The sequence below is a fragment of the Nematocida ausubeli genome (genome assembly GCF_000738915.1).
Source record: "Nematocida ausubeli strain ERTm6 chromosome Unknown supercont2.4, whole genome shotgun sequence".
Taxonomy (NCBI): domain Eukaryota; kingdom Fungi; phylum Microsporidia; genus Nematocida; species Nematocida ausubeli.
In genome coordinates, this window is record NW_026515637.1 from 218,740 (window position 1) to 234,406 (window position 15,667).

Sequence of the window (15,667 nt, forward strand, 5' to 3'; positions counted from 1 at the left end):
CCACTCTTTGGTATGTACGGACAGTGGGACTGAAAAATACTTTTAATGCGTGCTTCTTTTTTTTCTGCTTTGCCTTCTTCACTTTTAACATCTGCCACACAGGTAAATGGTGCACATTGGTAGAACAAACAAAACACGTTATAAACAGCCCTATACACCTCCATAGTAATGCAGGTACATATAGACTCTTCGTTCACAGATAGCGCTTTAACTTCATTATACGCAATATTCATTTTGTCTGCATCATCGTTCACTAAGTAGTATAAGTACTCTATAATGCAGAAAAACCTGCTAGCCTCTGAATCAGATGTTCTTTTCATTTCTTCCATTGTCTTTGATAGTATCTCGGGGGTTATCAGAACCAAGTCTCTAAGTATCTCTGGTAGCTTTAGAATCAAATGCAGCTTTTCTTTTAGTGCTGCATCATCTATTGAGCATTCTTTTTTCATCTTCTCAGTTTTTGCAGAGATAATAGACATACTGTTAACCCACCACTTAAGATCTGTTTGGGTTTCTTCGTATATCTCTTCAAGTGTCTCTGGCTCTGTTTTAGACATAGAGCATATGTTGTTCTTATTTCTGTCTGTGTAGTCGTATGTTGCACTAATATGCGCTATGTCTATATGAGTTTCTATGTATTTTTTTAAGTCTTCTAAAAAGAAATAATAATAACCATTGTTCTTATTATATTTTTCTGTTTCTATCTTATTGGCTAAGTTGTTGATGCACTCTATCTTTTCAGCCAAGGAGTTATAGCGTGTGCTAGTTAAAAAGTGCCAGAATTGATATTGATTTTCGTAGTTCTTCTTAATACTACATTCACATTTTGTATTTCCATTATCCATGCCACCTTTAGTAAACAAGTATGAAAAATCATGGGGTTTATCTCGGGTTGTATTGCTTTTTGCTTCAGATTTGTAGGTCTTGAGGTTCTTACAGGCAGCTTGGTAATTATTCAATTCAATGTATAAGCTAGTTCTATGAATAGAATCTGTGTTCTCTCTACTCTTTGTATATTTTCTTTTCTTGAGACTTAAATTATCGCCTGAACTGCTTAAAGTAGAATCTCTCAGGCGCTTTGGTGTGGTTACTTTAACTGGATTAAGTATGCTTTCTTCCTGGCTGCTATGTGCTCTACTAGATATGTCTTTAGTACCAAAAGAATAAGAACGTATGCTACTATCTATAAGAATCTGATTCCCAGATTCATCTTTGTATACATTATACAGGATGTTATCTTTGAATACCATATTTGCTGTTAAGTACATATAAATTCTGTGGCTTTTATATTTCATATAAAATCGATTTCCAGAATCATCTACATAGAATGTAGTAACTATTATGCTTTTTTGTTCTGGAGCAGTTGGATGGTGTGTGCCACTTTCATGATTTTTTGAACTTGGTGCTGTATTTTTTGAAGCCAATGATAAATTGAGTGGTTCCAGCATTCTATTGCGGCTTTCATCAGACATAGCGGAAGCTAAATCAGTCTTGTTTGAATTCTTTAATGATTCTTTAATCTTTGCTGTATTCGAATCATTGCATTCATTACTTGCAAAGCATGCTCCGAAAATCATCCAGATGCCTACGATGCATAGAACAACAATCGTATGAGCTTTAATGCGGTCATTTGTTTTTGCATAGTATGTCATTAATATGTTTTTTAAAATTCAAACTCTTTAAATAGCTTGTTTTTTAATTTAACCCCACCGGCTTAATTAAAACTTTTAATTCTCTTTAACTAATAATTCTTTTAGTCTGTTCTAACTCATGCAAATCACCATGGCCATCTCCTAATATCAGGGGAATCCCCTGCATGCATACACTAGAACAAGCACTTATTTTAAGTGTTGGTTTTCCTTGCCTTGTAAGCATGTAATCCTTTTACTAGTTTTGCAGTGTGGATTCATTTCGGTCTTTGCCTTCCAAGTTTTGACTGTAGCCCAACACGCTACAAGGGGGTCTGCTTGCTTACGTCTCACATAATATTTATCTATGTTGGTGTAATTCTCTGTGGTACATTATGATCTGTTGTGGTAATATTGGTTTATGGTGTAAACAAACTTTAATAAATATCCACTTTACAAACTATAAGTGACTATGAGAAATAAGTTATATCTAGGTTTAGTATGACCAAGTCTAATATTTCGAAGAGTAAACATCAGCTAAAGTGATTAAGCATAAAGATAATTATCCATTCATAACCAACTTATATAAAGCGCTATTACAGTATACTATAATAAATTTCATCCTTTTTAGCTCCATTTCATATGCAAGCCAAAAGAGTAGCTGAAATAATAGAACTGGAAAGCACAAAAAAATTTAATGGAGGTGCACGTAAAAGACAGCTATACAATTGAGATTTTAAAGGCTAACCACACGATTCTGAATGTGGTAAGATGGAGTATAAGTGAGTTTGAAGCTGAGTCTGAGATAGAGCTCATTGGATACACCATACCGCACCCAATGGAGGAAAGAGCCATACTAAAGATCCAACTTAAAAACGAGAAAGAGCAGACAGAAGCAGCAATTCTTAGCATACTACAGAGAGGCATATCATTTGCAGAGAAGCTATTTAAGACACTAGAAGAAAAAATAGACGCAGCAGTTTAGAAATATATGATTTGTGCATATTTATATCCCCGCAATAAACATATTTATATATAGCTTCAAAACCCAGCTGTAATGCTTTAATATTTTTATAGCTTCTATTTCTAGCAATTTTATTCCGCAGCTCTCACAGTCCATAATATGGGGAAACCAGAAGAAATTGTTTATAAGTTATAGAACATGAGCTATTATTCTATTACAAAAAGAATAATATTAGCTAGAGTTTGATTGCAGAGATAAAAGTCATTGATTTACTAAAATATTCTCTGCCAGGCTTTTTATTTATACTTCTAGGATACTTGCGCAGTAGTAGAACAAAAAGGCCTTCTTGTAGTTGGTTTAGTAAAATTTAAACTTTATACTAGCAGGGGTTTTTATTTAAAGCCATAAATAGATTGTTCTTCTAGATACTCCATATTAGAAATGTGTCTATTTCGCTTTGGAGTGTATCCAGATCTATTCATTGCATATCCCCTGCTTTGTTTATATAAAGCCTTTCTTAGGAAGTTTTTTCTTAGTGCTTTAAACACCCTTATTCATTTTAGCTGCACCTTTTAAATAAGAAAAATTACTAGATTTATGTGCAATGCAGGGAATTAAGCTTCTATTTACACAAAGCTATATATAAATTGTCTTCAGATTCTGCTGGATATAATACAAAATTATTTATAAATCTGAAGGCTTTCAAATTTAAATTAGCTTTATTTAGATAAACAACGCACAAATAATATAGAAGAGAAGGCTTTTATGACACTAAGCCTTCTATGAAATAAAAGCAAAAAATGTTATATAGAGGAGTTCAGTAAGAAAGCATGCACTAAGCAGCACATCTTTTAATTTCTTTGTCTATTTTAACCCCTCTGGTCTTTGCGATTCCATACCACCACAGTGCCTCCGTTTTATTCTGAGGAATATCTATTCCTCTTTCCAATGAGTCTGCATATAGCCGCAGCCCAGTTGGGTGCCCTAGAATGGCAGCTTTTCTGAGCCAATTTATAGCCTCTTCTGGGTTATTTTGAGCCAAGTATATTCTGTACAACTCAAATCTTGCCTCGCCGCTCATGGCCTCTGCTCTTGTGTAGTAGTAAATGGCCTTTTTTGTGTCTTGTGCCAGGCCAAGCGCACCAAAATTGTATGCATGCCCGAGCCTTACGCTTGATCTGGGGCATCCAAGAGAGTCCCCCTCTAAGTATATCTCTAGCGCATACTCTTTGTCTTCTATAATGTCCTTTGTCATTTGAGGGATTTGTTCATAGCATATCCCCAGGTCATACATCATATGCGGATAGTTGGGAGAAGCAAGCTTTCGGCACTGCTCAAAATAGAAGACAGCCCCTTTTACATCTCTCTTGCAGCCGCCCCTGCCCTCAAGAAGGAGCAGCCCATATCTGTGCATTCCCCTGCAGCAGCCACCATTTGCAGATAGCTTGTAAAAATGTGCAGCTTTGTGCATGTTCACACTGCACCCTATGCCAAATTCGTAGAAGTGCGCAAGTCTGTAGCATCCAAAGGGGTTGGAGTGGTCAGCTGCCACAGTGTAGTACTCACGCGCTTTTTTAATGTTTTTCTCAGCAAGAACGCCAGTCTCAAAGATCTTTCCTAGAATGCAGTAGGCTTCTGAGAACGCAGTATTCTGGTATCTAGTCCCTGGCATTCTTTGGGTCACAAAGATGACTGCATTTATTACTTTTGTGTAGTCTCTTTGAACTATCTCCATTTGCAAGGCTTCTTTTAGGGCTGCATCCAATATCTTTGAGGCAACTTCGATTATGCCATCAAAGTTCTTGTTGTTCTTGAACAGTTCACATTGAAAAAATAGCTCTTTCATCATCCCCTAAATAATTTATTCTGTCTTTATATAGTGGCAGAATCAATTTTCTCCTTTTTTCTCCTTTTTTTCTCCTTTAGCTTGGCACACTTTTTATTTCTATTGCATGCAAAACATGCTTAGGCGCTTCTCCTTCTCTTCTTCCTTCAGAGAGTTTATAAGACACATCTCAGACGAATTATTTACAGCAGGGGAGGGCATAGAGCATCCAGGGTACTATACAGTCTATGGAAAGAGCATTCGAGTAGAGGTAAAGAGCCTTCAGAGGCCGCACTCTCCTGTGATAGAGCTGATGTTCATGGGGATGCTTTGCATTCTGGCCACAATGATATTTAAGTGTGCAGCCTGCTCAATGAAGCCAAAGCTATTTGACATTTCAGTAGGGTGCCTCTACATAAATATATGTTTGGCTGCTATAACTGTGCTTCTTGTCTGTCTGGAGTTTAGGAAGCTCTACAAAATAGAGCCAGCTTAGCACCATAAAGGCCTTTTCAATTAGAGACATAAAGTGTACTAGAATTTATTTTAAAAAATGCGAGATACTAACACTGCATCTAAATACTATTTAGAACAATTGAATCATATACCCTTTAATCCCGAATAATGAAAGATTCCAAACACTCGTATCTTGTTTCATCATTATTAAACAAACTAATATTATGAAATGCATCAGTTATTAGGCTGTGTATACAATAGCAATAGAATAAGACGGCAGTGTTTTGTCATTAGTTAAGAAACATATTGGAGCTATGTATACCACAAGGACAATTAATGCAGCAGAAGAAAATAAAAAACAGGCTATCCACAGAATTAATACTAGGATAGTGCAGAATATATTGCTTATCTTCATTTGACTCTGTAAAATAATATTTTATTACCAGGCGCTCTATATAGTGATAGTCTCCAATGAGTCTTTATTTTGGGCTCTCATAATTTAAAATGTTTTTTAAATGGTGGCTATTTGGGTTTGAAGTTATTTAGTTTGGTGCAGGCTAGTATATTATAAGAGGCTCTGCTTGTTTACAAAAAGCTACAAGATGTCTTTAGCTCATGGTATTATTTTTATAAGAATAAGTAATTATTTATCAATATGACTGAAGGGTACCTTCTGGAAAGTAGTATAGACCAATATGGAAAGAGATATAGTTATAAATAGAGGAAATAAATAGATAGCGCGAATAAGAAATCTAAGTCTAATATTTCAGAAGGAAGAAGTTGGCTACTTGAATAAACAAGACTAAAAATGTGGTGGAGTTTCTACTTCTCTATTCGAAAGCCACAAGGCTGCTGATATAAAAGCATCTAATTCCAGAAAACATACAAATAAAAAGAACGTTATAAAATCTCGTGAGAGTACTAAAAGTGTGGCATATATCAACATTAAAGAACATACTAAGTGCAAAGACAAAAGGGCACAGCGTATCAAGCTATCTGAAAAGCTATGTCGTTGCTCCTTTTTAAGAATGTCAAAACACACTGGACAATTATAATTACATATTTAAATTTATTTATGCAGACAGACAGAAATATTCAGAGCTGCAAGTATTCTACATAAAAATTCTATATTTATTAACTGCTTGTACAGGGTTAGACCGTGTGGTTAGAACAAGCCATTTAAAGGAATTCGTGTAATTGCAAGAAGGCCTTGCAGAGGGGCTGCGTGAGCAGAAAAATACTACAATTGTGTCCACTCGGTCCCAACCATATAAACCAATGGCATTCAGTATAAAAGACAAAGTATTCTCTATTTTACATCTAAGTTTATTGCCCAGAAACTAAACTGTCTGCTGTGTGTGTGTCTAATTGCAGGCATTATTTAAGAAGCATTTCCTTTGTATATCTAGTGAGTGTCTTTCTCATGAGTAAGCATATAAATATTGCACATATAGCTATTGTAGAGACATGCTGGACATACTCTAAAGAGGGTGCCTGCATAAACAAATAGGCTACTCCAGTGAAAGAAGTGGTTAATAGAACAGACTGACACAGGAAGTGCGTTATCTGGTATATTTCGTATACTCTCATGTGTATATATAGAGCGAATCCTGCAGTAATAATGGAAACCGGAAAACTGGTCGAAATATTTCTTGTTAAAAGAAGATATATATACAGTGTGTAAAGAAACCAGACAGAGACAATAAAGAGCTTCTGCATGTGCTTGGTAAAGTATTTAGCTAGAAGAAAGCCTACCTCTGAAACAATACCACCCAGTGTAAATGCAAGCCCGCAACCAGTCATCCCGCACCGAAGTGCTACCAAATAAACCATGTTAGACATGACCATGCAAAAGTGTCTAGTTTCAGCACTTTTCCGAAATGATGTAGACATAAGAGAGTACAGTGTTCCCATAGCTAGCAAGCAGGATATAATATGGACACAATAGCTTCCTTGGTATGCGCTAATTAACGCTTTATATTCTGTAACAGCTATGTTATAAAAGCTTTTCATTAACAAAAAATCTTTTACTCAATTTACATATAATAGGTCTTTTTATTCGACCAATATTTATCTATTTAAAACCCCAAAGAAGAGATTTCGCTCATTTAGATGAGAAATACAGATAGAAAAGCAATTGCAGCATAAATAGCAGAGTATTAATTGAATAAAGTGAAGAAGAGATATAAATAACAAAAATTTTCATTTAAGCATAGATAGTGCTTTGTTATATACAAAACAAAAGAAACTTAATAAATTTAAGGGATTGATTAAGACTTTCTAGCTTTGGGTATTCAGAAAAAGATAAAGACAGAGTGGTCTTATTTAGTATGCATACTAAATATACATTTTACTACTTTATTTTTATCCGTACTTCCTGCAAGCGATCTATTACAATTACCATTTCTACTTGCGTGCTAAAGCTTGGAGTAATAATGGTTGGGCATCGTGCTCTGTCCAAAGGAATCTCGAAATAAACCTTCTTCGCATACTCCACATACTTTGTTGTGTTGTAAAGTCTCTCCTTAGACTCTGCGTCATCAACTGTCTCCACCTGCACCAAAGATACTCCTACATTCTTTATTGGCTCTATTAGCTCTAATGATAGATTTAGCAGGCAGTGTGGAGGGTCTTCTTCTGTTATAGTAATAAGCACTTTTGCATATTCTTTTCCTTGCGTGGTTATTGAATAAAACACTTGTCTTTCGCACTTTTCATAGCACTGCTTCATAATCTTGGCATACAGCTTCAGTGGGTGATGTGTGTTTTCCTTCTCTGCTATCCAGTACTTTCTTGCTTCTGCACATATTTCTGGAAGTTCTTCACTTTCTTCAACTTTTGTTCTCTGAGTAAGAAAGTCTGGCATGCATCCCTCTTTAAATCCCTTCCGTAGGAGTTCAACTATTAACTCATGGGCATGCTTGTTTCTAGGGCAGTCTTCTAGTAGTATTATAGGCTTCTCTCTTTCCTCAGCAATACTTTCATACTGTGCAGGAATGAATATTTTTGCAGAGCTCTCAAAGCACGCAGGAACTCCAGAGACAACAGAGCATATAAACGACCTGTTGAACGTAGTTTGCATCCCTTGCACGTATACATTCAAGTTGTATACTATGCCTATGTTATTTCCACAGTAGCTTGGCGGAATGTCCTTTGGAAGAAAAAGTGAAAATTCAATGTTTTGGATGGATTTAGTGCTGGTTCCTAGAATGACTTTCTCTGTTTCCAGGAACAATATGCTTTTGTTTCTTTTCAGATACAGGCCTGTGAAGTTGCACGAGGCTATTAGAATCTCCTCCTCCTCTGACACAATGGATATCTTAGTCTCAAAAACGCTTTCTATGAAGAACTTTCTTTGTGTGCATGCAATATTCCATGTCATTTTCCAGAATATCTGGAAATTAATTTTTAATCTATTTTAAATGGAATTAGAGGATTTGAGTGGCATCTAATGGAATTTTCAATTTGTCTAAAATCAGCAAAATTAAAAGCATAAATTGAACAGAACTATTTTTTTCAATGAAAATAATTGCAGTAGTGTGTGCAGTTATTGGCTGTTTGAAAATAGTATCTTGTGATCTTGTAAAGGAAAGCGGTAAGCCAACATTAGAGAAGGCCCATATCGAAAAGGAAACCCAAGGAGGCGTGCATGTGGGAGAAGACAAAACAGAGTTTAGCACTCATGAGCATGAGGATGCGGCACATGATAATGCAGATGTCTCAGAGAGTATGCATGGGTCAACAATAAACAAGCTGCTTGAGGATCTAGCCAGGACAGAAGCAGAGAAGCGAATCAAGAAGCTAATTAGCTCAGGAAATGTAAAGATGGAAGAGAGCGAGGTGCAGAAAGCAGTCGATGAGATTGCCCAGCAAATACTTGAGGAAGTAAAGGAAGGGAAAAAAGATGGAAAAGAGACACTCGATGAGACAATGGAGAAGCTCGCCCAAAAGGAAGAGGAAGCAGAGCCTGCAGCAAAGATTGAAGGGGAGTGCATTCTCTTCTCGCAGATTGAGCTTTCTGCTGAAGTAACCGAGCAGATTAACAGCGGACTGAAGGTTTCTTTCCAGAAGAGCACAGACGAGGAGGCTGCAAAGGCTCTTGGAGTCACTATGCCAGGTCTATACTACAAGTCAGACGAAGGCGAGTATGTTTTCAACCTCTCAGAGGAGGAGAACACTTCAGAGAACATTGCCACCAAGATATCCAAGTCACAGGACATTGCCCGTGTTCCTGTCTTTGGAGAGCTCTACAGAGAAAACTCACATCTGTACGAGAATCTCTCAGTGCCTATTGTGTACTTTGTAGCAAAGAAGCCAGACTTTGATAACTACAAGTGGGCTGCCCCAATTGCAGAGTCACTTAAGAGCCACCTCAAGATAGCCATGCTTGACTACATAACCACAGAGTTCTTCTTGAACATTTCTGGAGTAAACGGATCCATGCTTCCTGCTCTCTTCATCATTGTTCCAAAGGACCAGAGACTACACAAGTATCTTCTTACTAACGTAGAGAACGACAAGAGAACTGAGGAGTTCCTGCAGCAGTGCGCATACGACATAAGCAGTGTTGAGCCATACCTCATGGGAGAGCCAAGGCCCTCTGAGGAAAACATGGCCAATGAGGCAGGTGTTGTAAACATTGTTGCATGCACTTTCAATGAAATTGCACTTAACCCAAAGGTGGACACATTAGTTGTATACTACGCTGAGTGGTGCAGCTTCTGTAAGAACCTTCTTCCTGGACTGGACAAAATAGCTGCTGCTCTGAAGAAAGCTTCAAGCGATGTAGTCATTAGCAGAATGCTCATGTCCAAGAACGATGTTCCACTGCAGAAGGAGGTTGAGCCAATCCAGGCATACCCAACCATAAGAATATACCAGAAAGAAACCAACAAGGAAATTGAGTTTGAGATTCAGGACAAGCCAGCAGATGCAGAGAGCGTTTTGGCATTCCTAAAAGCCCACACAAACATTCCTGCTGATCTGACACTCGAAGACTCTGCTGAGACTGAGAAGAAGGCAGCGCCAACTCCAGAGGCACAGATCCCACAGGAGGTTAAGGTGGACCTATAAGTTATTCTCTAATAAAACACTCTTTGACATATTTTCTATGTATTGCTTATCTCTATATTAATATTTAGCTATGCGATAGAAAAAATGGCTGCTGCGTAGATTAAACACTATTAGGATATAAACACATTCTTAATTTGACATGTTTAATTGAAATTTCCACAGAGCTGTCTTTTTATGTGTATATTAAAATATGCAGTCCGTGCTATGCTATAATTATTCCACTGCCCATTCAAAAGCACTAAAAATAGCCTTGCTTAGATGAAGCCAGATAAATGGTGTGCCATTACTTATATTCTTTGTGCTTATATAGTAAAGATAGCCTAAAGGTTGAGGAATAGATATTCAAAGAATTTATTTGTTATTTAAGTGTTACATCTATGACGTATCTGAGAAGGGAAGCATTTCTATTCCTAGAATAGATTCTATCTCTCTGATCTTATATACATCATCTGGAGTAATCATGTTTACAGCTGTTCCTTTGGCACCAAATCTGCCACTTCTGCCGATTCTGTGGAGATAACTCTCTGTGCTCTGCGGAAGATCAAAATTAATTACGACATTTACACTGGGGACATCGATTCCCCGTGTTACTAAATCTGTGGAAACAAGTATTCTGCACTCTCCTTTTGACGTAAAGTTATGGAATACCATGTTTCGGTCCTCTTGCTTCATTTTGCTGTGTATGTAGTATGCAGTAAACCCTAGCTCAGTCATTCTTTTTGCAAGCTTTTCCACAGTCTGGATAGAGTTGCAGAAGATAAAGCACTGGTTCACATCCAGCTTTGCCAGAAGAGTCTTTAAACAGTGCAGCTTGTTAACCGCCTTTACATATGCATAATATTGCCGTATCCCTGAGAGAGTCAACTCCTTCATGAGATTAATCTTTACTATTTCGGGCATGTACTTATCTATGTAGTCCTGAATCATTGCAGGGAATGTTGCAGAATACATCTCTATATACCTCTGTTTGTGGAACCTCTCTGTTATCTCGTAGACTACCTCCTTAAAATCCATGCTCAAAAGCTTGTCAGCCTCATCGCAGATCAAGTGCCTGCATTTATCTAGAACAATAACATTCTGCGAGATAAAATCGAGTACTCTCCCAGGAGTGCCAATGATAATGTGGGCCCCTCCCTTCAGACGAATGACATCGTCCTTCGCGCTGACGCCTCCGTACAGCGGGAGTATCTTCAAGCGCAGGAACTCACCAAGCTCCTTGCAGACCTTTGCTGTTTGCAGCACGAGCTCTCGCGTTGGCACGAGAATAAGTGCCTGCAGAACAAGCTTTTGCGGGTTTATTTTGTTCAGCAGAGGAATTGCAAAAGCTGCAGTTTTTCCAGTTCCATTTTTGGCTCGAGCCACAATGTTCTTATTAGCAAGAGAGTGCGGAATAGACGCTGCCTGTATGGGTGACGGCCAGTTGAATCCCTTCTTCTGGATTCCCAGGAGCACTTCTTTCTTCAGATCATAATCCGTCCACTTTTGGTTCTTGCTTGTTTCTTCATTGTACACATCTTTTGACCTTTTTTTACCTTCTGGCTCTTTTATTGTCTCTGAAGGCTGGCTGCTTTTGCTATTGCTTGTTTCTTGGACACTGCTGCTTTTCTGTTCTGCTGAAGAAGCCTTCTCCTTATTTATGGGCTGTTCTACTGCGCTTCCTAGGGATACATCCGTCTTTTCTTTTTCTTGTCCTTTTACTGCATTTACCGAAATATCCTCTGTGTTTGTTCTCTGGATCTGCTCAATTTTCCCTAGAAGACTGTCTATTTTCTCTCTAATCTTTATTATTTCTTCTTCTTTTGATGTATCTCGCATGGGGAATTCTTTAGCAGGCATCTTGTTTTTCTTCTTACCCTTGGTTTTATCTCTATTTGTTTTTTTGCTATCTATTCTACTCTCTAGCTGTTTTTTCTCTGCTTCGTTCTTCATTATAAAAAATATTTCGTGTCTCTTTGAACTATTTCTGATATTTATTAATTATTTAATTAATTAATTGGCATACAGCAGCTGTCACTATAAAACTAGCGGTTAGAGCTATCCGCGCAGAAGCAGCCAGCCTTTCTGCTAAATGCCAAAATAAGTAAATGAGCCTATGCGAAATAAACACATTTCTTGAATGTGCGCATGAATAGCCTAAAACCACATGGATATCTACCTAAATTATTATGAATAGATGCGCAGATATCTAGTAGGTTATAGCAGGCATATCTGCATTTAAACAAAGTGTCCTAAGCTTAAACAAGGCTGCTGCACAAATAACAAAGTACTTAGGCACAATATACCAAAAACACAATAGACTGTTTTATTGACTTATTTACTGCTGCTTGCAAGTGCTGAATTGGTTTCTTAGAAAGTGCTACTAGTAATCTTTATTAACATACATTGAAAACTCAAATTTCTTAAATAGTTTTAATTTTAATTTATCCAGACTGAATATAATTAGTCTACTGCCCAATTTTTTCATGCTTGGTACGGCTTGCTAAGATAATGCATCACATTCAGAATATATTACCAGATGCAATTATGCATATGAAATATGCAGTTTTCATAGATAGCAGCTAGGGCACTTACAGCAGTCCAAGCGCATGCATACACATAGCTGTTATGTGCGCTGTATATTGCTTGCTCTGGCTGCCAAAATTTGAGTGGTTTTTGTATGAGTCTTTAATACGTATTTCTTCTTGTCTGTGTTTTTATTTTAACTAGCTTTGTCTTCAGGTGTTTCTGGCGGCAGTGTATAATACGGGATTCTTCCTCTGAGCCAGTCATGCAGGACTATTTTGGAAACTGCAGTTATATCAGCTACTCCCCCCTTAAGCAACCTTCCTGACTGCTTTGCCAGCTTCTCCAAGAACTCCAGGTGGTCATCTCCTGGCTCAATGCCGTATAGGTTATGGATGTGCTTTTTTTCTGCTTTTTTGAGAAGAGCTTCAACATGGTCCTCGGGTGATGTAATGTTCTCCACTCGAACTACCCCCTTCAGAACTACATCTGTCTCATTCTTGTCTGCTGCTGGCACGATTCCTGGGCAGTCAATCAGATAGATTCTCTTCATAAGAGAAATGTATTGCCATACCTTTGTCTGGCCAGGGATTGGAGCTACTGTGCAAACAATCTTAGATTTGAGCGTGTTGATAATACTGCTCTTCCCTACATTGGGATATCCCACAAACCCTACACTGATCTGCTTCTTGTCTGGATGCAGCTTGGCGAACTGCCGCAGCAGATTCAGCAGACTCTGTTTTCCGTAGTTTCTGTCAATTGAGGACGCATGGTAGGCAAGAGTCGGCGTGGTTTTAGAGAGGTATGCTAGCCATTTTGCTGTTACTCCCGTGGGGAGAAGGTCGACCTTGTTTAGAAGATAGATCAGATGCTTGTGCTTGTGCTCATTCATGTACCTTTTAATATTCGTGCACTCTGTGCCAAGGGGGTCCCTTGCATCAAGAATGTGAATGACCACATCACTTGAGTCAAGCACTTTGTACAGCTCAGCCCAGATTCTTCTGCTCTGCCCCTTTTGGTAGATTTTGTCCTTTGTGTCTTCCATCTCCTTCTCCTTCTCTTCAACTGTTTTGTCAACAGCCACCTTTGCCTTTTTCGCGAGCTCGTCAATCGACTGCACAGAAAGCTTCACCTTCTTTCTGGTGGCCTTCTTTCCAAACGTGTTCTCATATGAGATGATTGGCCGAATTGCCTTTTCTTTGCTTTCTTGGATCAAACTCATTGGGACTTTTCCTTGGTCTAGAATCACTTTGTACGCGTCGGTTGCCTGCTCCTCCAAGTCCTTTCTAAAAGCCTCCAGTTCTCTTTGGTCTGTTGTTCGTGTGGAGGCAAACCATGTCCTTGAGTGCTTTATTCTTCCGGGCGCAGCCACAGGATTCTGGAATATTGCTGCCTTTATTATGTTCCCTGCTGAGTCCCTGGTGGGCTTGCCCCCCTTCAGCATCTTCCAGTATGCTAGCTTTTCTTTTGTTCTGTAGAAATTTTCTCCCTTTTCTACCATTATTATACGTTAAAATTTTCTTGCAGATTTACATTTTTAGGCCTGCGCTTTAATATTTCCACCTTCTGCAATTTTTTATGGCGCATGTTTTAGTTGAGCATTCAGTTGGATACTTACTTGTGCAAGAAAACGGGCTAGACTCAGTTACTTTAAAAGAGATTCTTAAGAACGCAAAGACGCTTGGTGACTTTAAGAAGGCATTTAAACTCTGCGGGACATTAGTCTATTCAGACCCACAGGACGCCCTTGAGCAATTGGAGGCATCTTCTGAGGGAAGAGTCACACCAAAGCTGAAGGAGTTCCTGCAAATAAACGACGTGAAAGTGCTGGCTGCAGATAAAGTGTACGCTCAGGCAATGAAGGACATAGGAATAAAGCTGCTTGACGAGGAGAGCTCGACTGAGTTGATCAGGGCGCTTAGAAAGAATGCAGACAGTCTGTTTTCTGTTGAGTTCAGCAAAGTGCAGAGGTCCCAAGTGAGTCTGGCACATGCAAACTCCAGAAAGAAAATTCAGTATGACACAGCAAGAGAGGACCATGCAGTTATGCAGTGCATTTCCATGCTTGATGATATGACAGTGGCCACAAATGACTACTTCATGCGAATTAAGGAGATGTACTCCTGGCACTTCCCAGAGCTCATCACAATATGCAAGGAGCAGATGCAGTATTTAGAAGCAGTCAATGTGGTAGGTAACAGAAACACCGCAAATAGAGAAGAAGTGCTAAAGCTGGAAAATGGCCCAGCCATAGTAGAAGCCATGGATAGCACAATCGGGGGAGATCTTATAGAAGAAGACTTTACCATGATCATGGAGCTCTCTGGTGTTGTCATGGAGAAGATCGAGCTATACACGCATGCCATGCAGCACCTAGAGAAGAGGCTCTCTACAGTTGCACCAAATCTAACAGCACTTGTTGGAAAGATGGTGGCAGCCCGCCTTATCCTCAAAGCAGGAGGACTTAGCAAGCTAGCACTCTGCCCATCCTCAACTATTCAGGTTCTGGGTGCAGAGAAGGCCCTCTTTAGAGCTATGAAGAGCAAGTCAAAGACCCCTAAGTATGGGCTTATTTTCAACTCGTCCTTTGTAAACTCAACTGCTCCCAGAATGCGCGGAAGAGTCAGCAGATATCTCAGCTCCAAGTGCGCAATTGCCAGCCGTATTGACTGCTACTCTGACAGAGTAACCGATGCATACGGAGTCGCCATGAAGACCATGGTTGAGGAGAGAACAAAAGGCAGAAGCACCCACCATATGCCCACAGACACTGTTCTGCAGAAAGTGTCTGAAGCACTCAGCAAGGAGGAGGCCAGCAACTAAGCGCGGCCAAAGATTAGAGAAGGGACCACCCCCATATTATACCGGACTGTGTTTCATCCCCACAAATAAATCTGCAACTAATTTAACTGCCTCCAAACTGTGTGTCTCTTATTTATTCTGGCAGCATTTTCCAAATCGCCTATGAATCTGCTTCCTGCTTTGCTAAGCTTTATATTTTACAGAGCATTCTTTAAAACACTTCTAGAACTTTCAGAGCGCACAAATCTGTTTCTGCACTATTGGACCAAGACCAAGATATACTGTGCCTCCCTTGATGTGCATCTATTGTGTATGCACTATATAGTTAGATACTGCACAGATCACAGATGCCAATTAGAACTTGCATATAGAAAACTATTAGCCAAACTCTCTAATATAAAAGAATAAAAACCGCAA

The 15,667-nt window shown here is 38.9% G+C and overlaps 10 protein-coding genes across 10 annotated transcripts; 4 read left to right on the forward strand and 6 right to left on the reverse strand.

Moving 5' to 3' along the window:
• Positions 1-2: 2 nt before the first annotated feature.
• On the reverse strand, positions 3-1,652 carry NESG_01672 (uncharacterized protein; the record flags this gene model as incomplete). Its single annotated transcript, XM_053049298.1, has 1 exon — positions 3-1,652. A coding segment is annotated over one exon (1,650 nt), but the record flags the coding sequence as incomplete, so codon positions are not given.
• Positions 1,653-2,325: 673 nt separating this feature from the next.
• On the forward strand, positions 2,326-2,613 carry NESG_01673 (uncharacterized protein; the record flags this gene model as incomplete). Its single annotated transcript, XM_053049299.1, has 1 exon — positions 2,326-2,613. The coding sequence occupies one exon, from the start codon at positions 2,326-2,328 to the stop codon at positions 2,611-2,613; it is 288 nt and encodes a 95-aa protein (XP_052904249.1).
• An 814-nt stretch (positions 2,614-3,427) lies between these two features.
• NESG_01674 (uncharacterized protein) lies at positions 3,428-4,441 on the reverse strand (the record flags this gene model as incomplete). The annotated part of the gene is made up of 1 exon (XM_053049300.1): positions 3,428-4,441. One exon carries the CDS (start codon positions 4,439-4,441, stop codon positions 3,428-3,430), a length of 1,014 nt encoding a protein of 337 aa, XP_052904250.1.
• A 103-nt stretch (positions 4,442-4,544) lies between these two features.
• On the forward strand, positions 4,545-4,913 carry NESG_01675 (uncharacterized protein; the record flags this gene model as incomplete). Its single annotated transcript, XM_053049301.1, has 1 exon — positions 4,545-4,913. One exon carries the CDS (start codon positions 4,545-4,547, stop codon positions 4,911-4,913), a length of 369 nt encoding a protein of 122 aa, XP_052904251.1.
• Positions 4,914-6,250: 1,337 nt separating this feature from the next.
• On the reverse strand, positions 6,251-6,886 carry NESG_01676 (uncharacterized protein; the record flags this gene model as incomplete). The annotated part of the gene is made up of 1 exon (XM_053049302.1): positions 6,251-6,886. One exon carries the CDS (start codon positions 6,884-6,886, stop codon positions 6,251-6,253), a length of 636 nt encoding a protein of 211 aa, XP_052904252.1.
• A 340-nt stretch (positions 6,887-7,226) lies between these two features.
• NESG_01677 (uncharacterized protein) lies at positions 7,227-8,255 on the reverse strand (the record flags this gene model as incomplete). The annotated part of the gene is made up of 1 exon (XM_053049303.1): positions 7,227-8,255. One exon carries the CDS (start codon positions 8,253-8,255, stop codon positions 7,227-7,229), a length of 1,029 nt encoding a protein of 342 aa, XP_052904253.1.
• A 137-nt stretch (positions 8,256-8,392) lies between these two features.
• Positions 8,393-9,946, forward strand: NESG_01678 (uncharacterized protein; the record flags this gene model as incomplete). The annotated part of the gene is made up of 1 exon (XM_053049304.1): positions 8,393-9,946. The coding sequence occupies one exon, from the start codon at positions 8,393-8,395 to the stop codon at positions 9,944-9,946; it is 1,554 nt and encodes a 517-aa protein (XP_052904254.1).
• Positions 9,947-10,321: 375 nt separating this feature from the next.
• On the reverse strand, positions 10,322-11,875 carry NESG_01679 (uncharacterized protein; the record flags this gene model as incomplete). The annotated part of the gene is made up of 1 exon (XM_053049305.1): positions 10,322-11,875. The coding sequence occupies one exon, from the start codon at positions 11,873-11,875 to the stop codon at positions 10,322-10,324; it is 1,554 nt and encodes a 517-aa protein (XP_052904255.1).
• Positions 11,876-12,644: 769 nt separating this feature from the next.
• NESG_01680 (uncharacterized protein) lies at positions 12,645-13,949 on the reverse strand (the record flags this gene model as incomplete). The annotated part of the gene is made up of 1 exon (XM_053049306.1): positions 12,645-13,949. One exon carries the CDS (start codon positions 13,947-13,949, stop codon positions 12,645-12,647), a length of 1,305 nt encoding a protein of 434 aa, XP_052904256.1.
• Positions 13,950-14,026: 77 nt separating this feature from the next.
• On the forward strand, positions 14,027-15,271 carry NESG_01681 (uncharacterized protein; the record flags this gene model as incomplete). The annotated part of the gene is made up of 1 exon (XM_053049307.1): positions 14,027-15,271. One exon carries the CDS (start codon positions 14,027-14,029, stop codon positions 15,269-15,271), a length of 1,245 nt encoding a protein of 414 aa, XP_052904257.1.
• Positions 15,272-15,667: the final 396 nt, after the last annotated feature.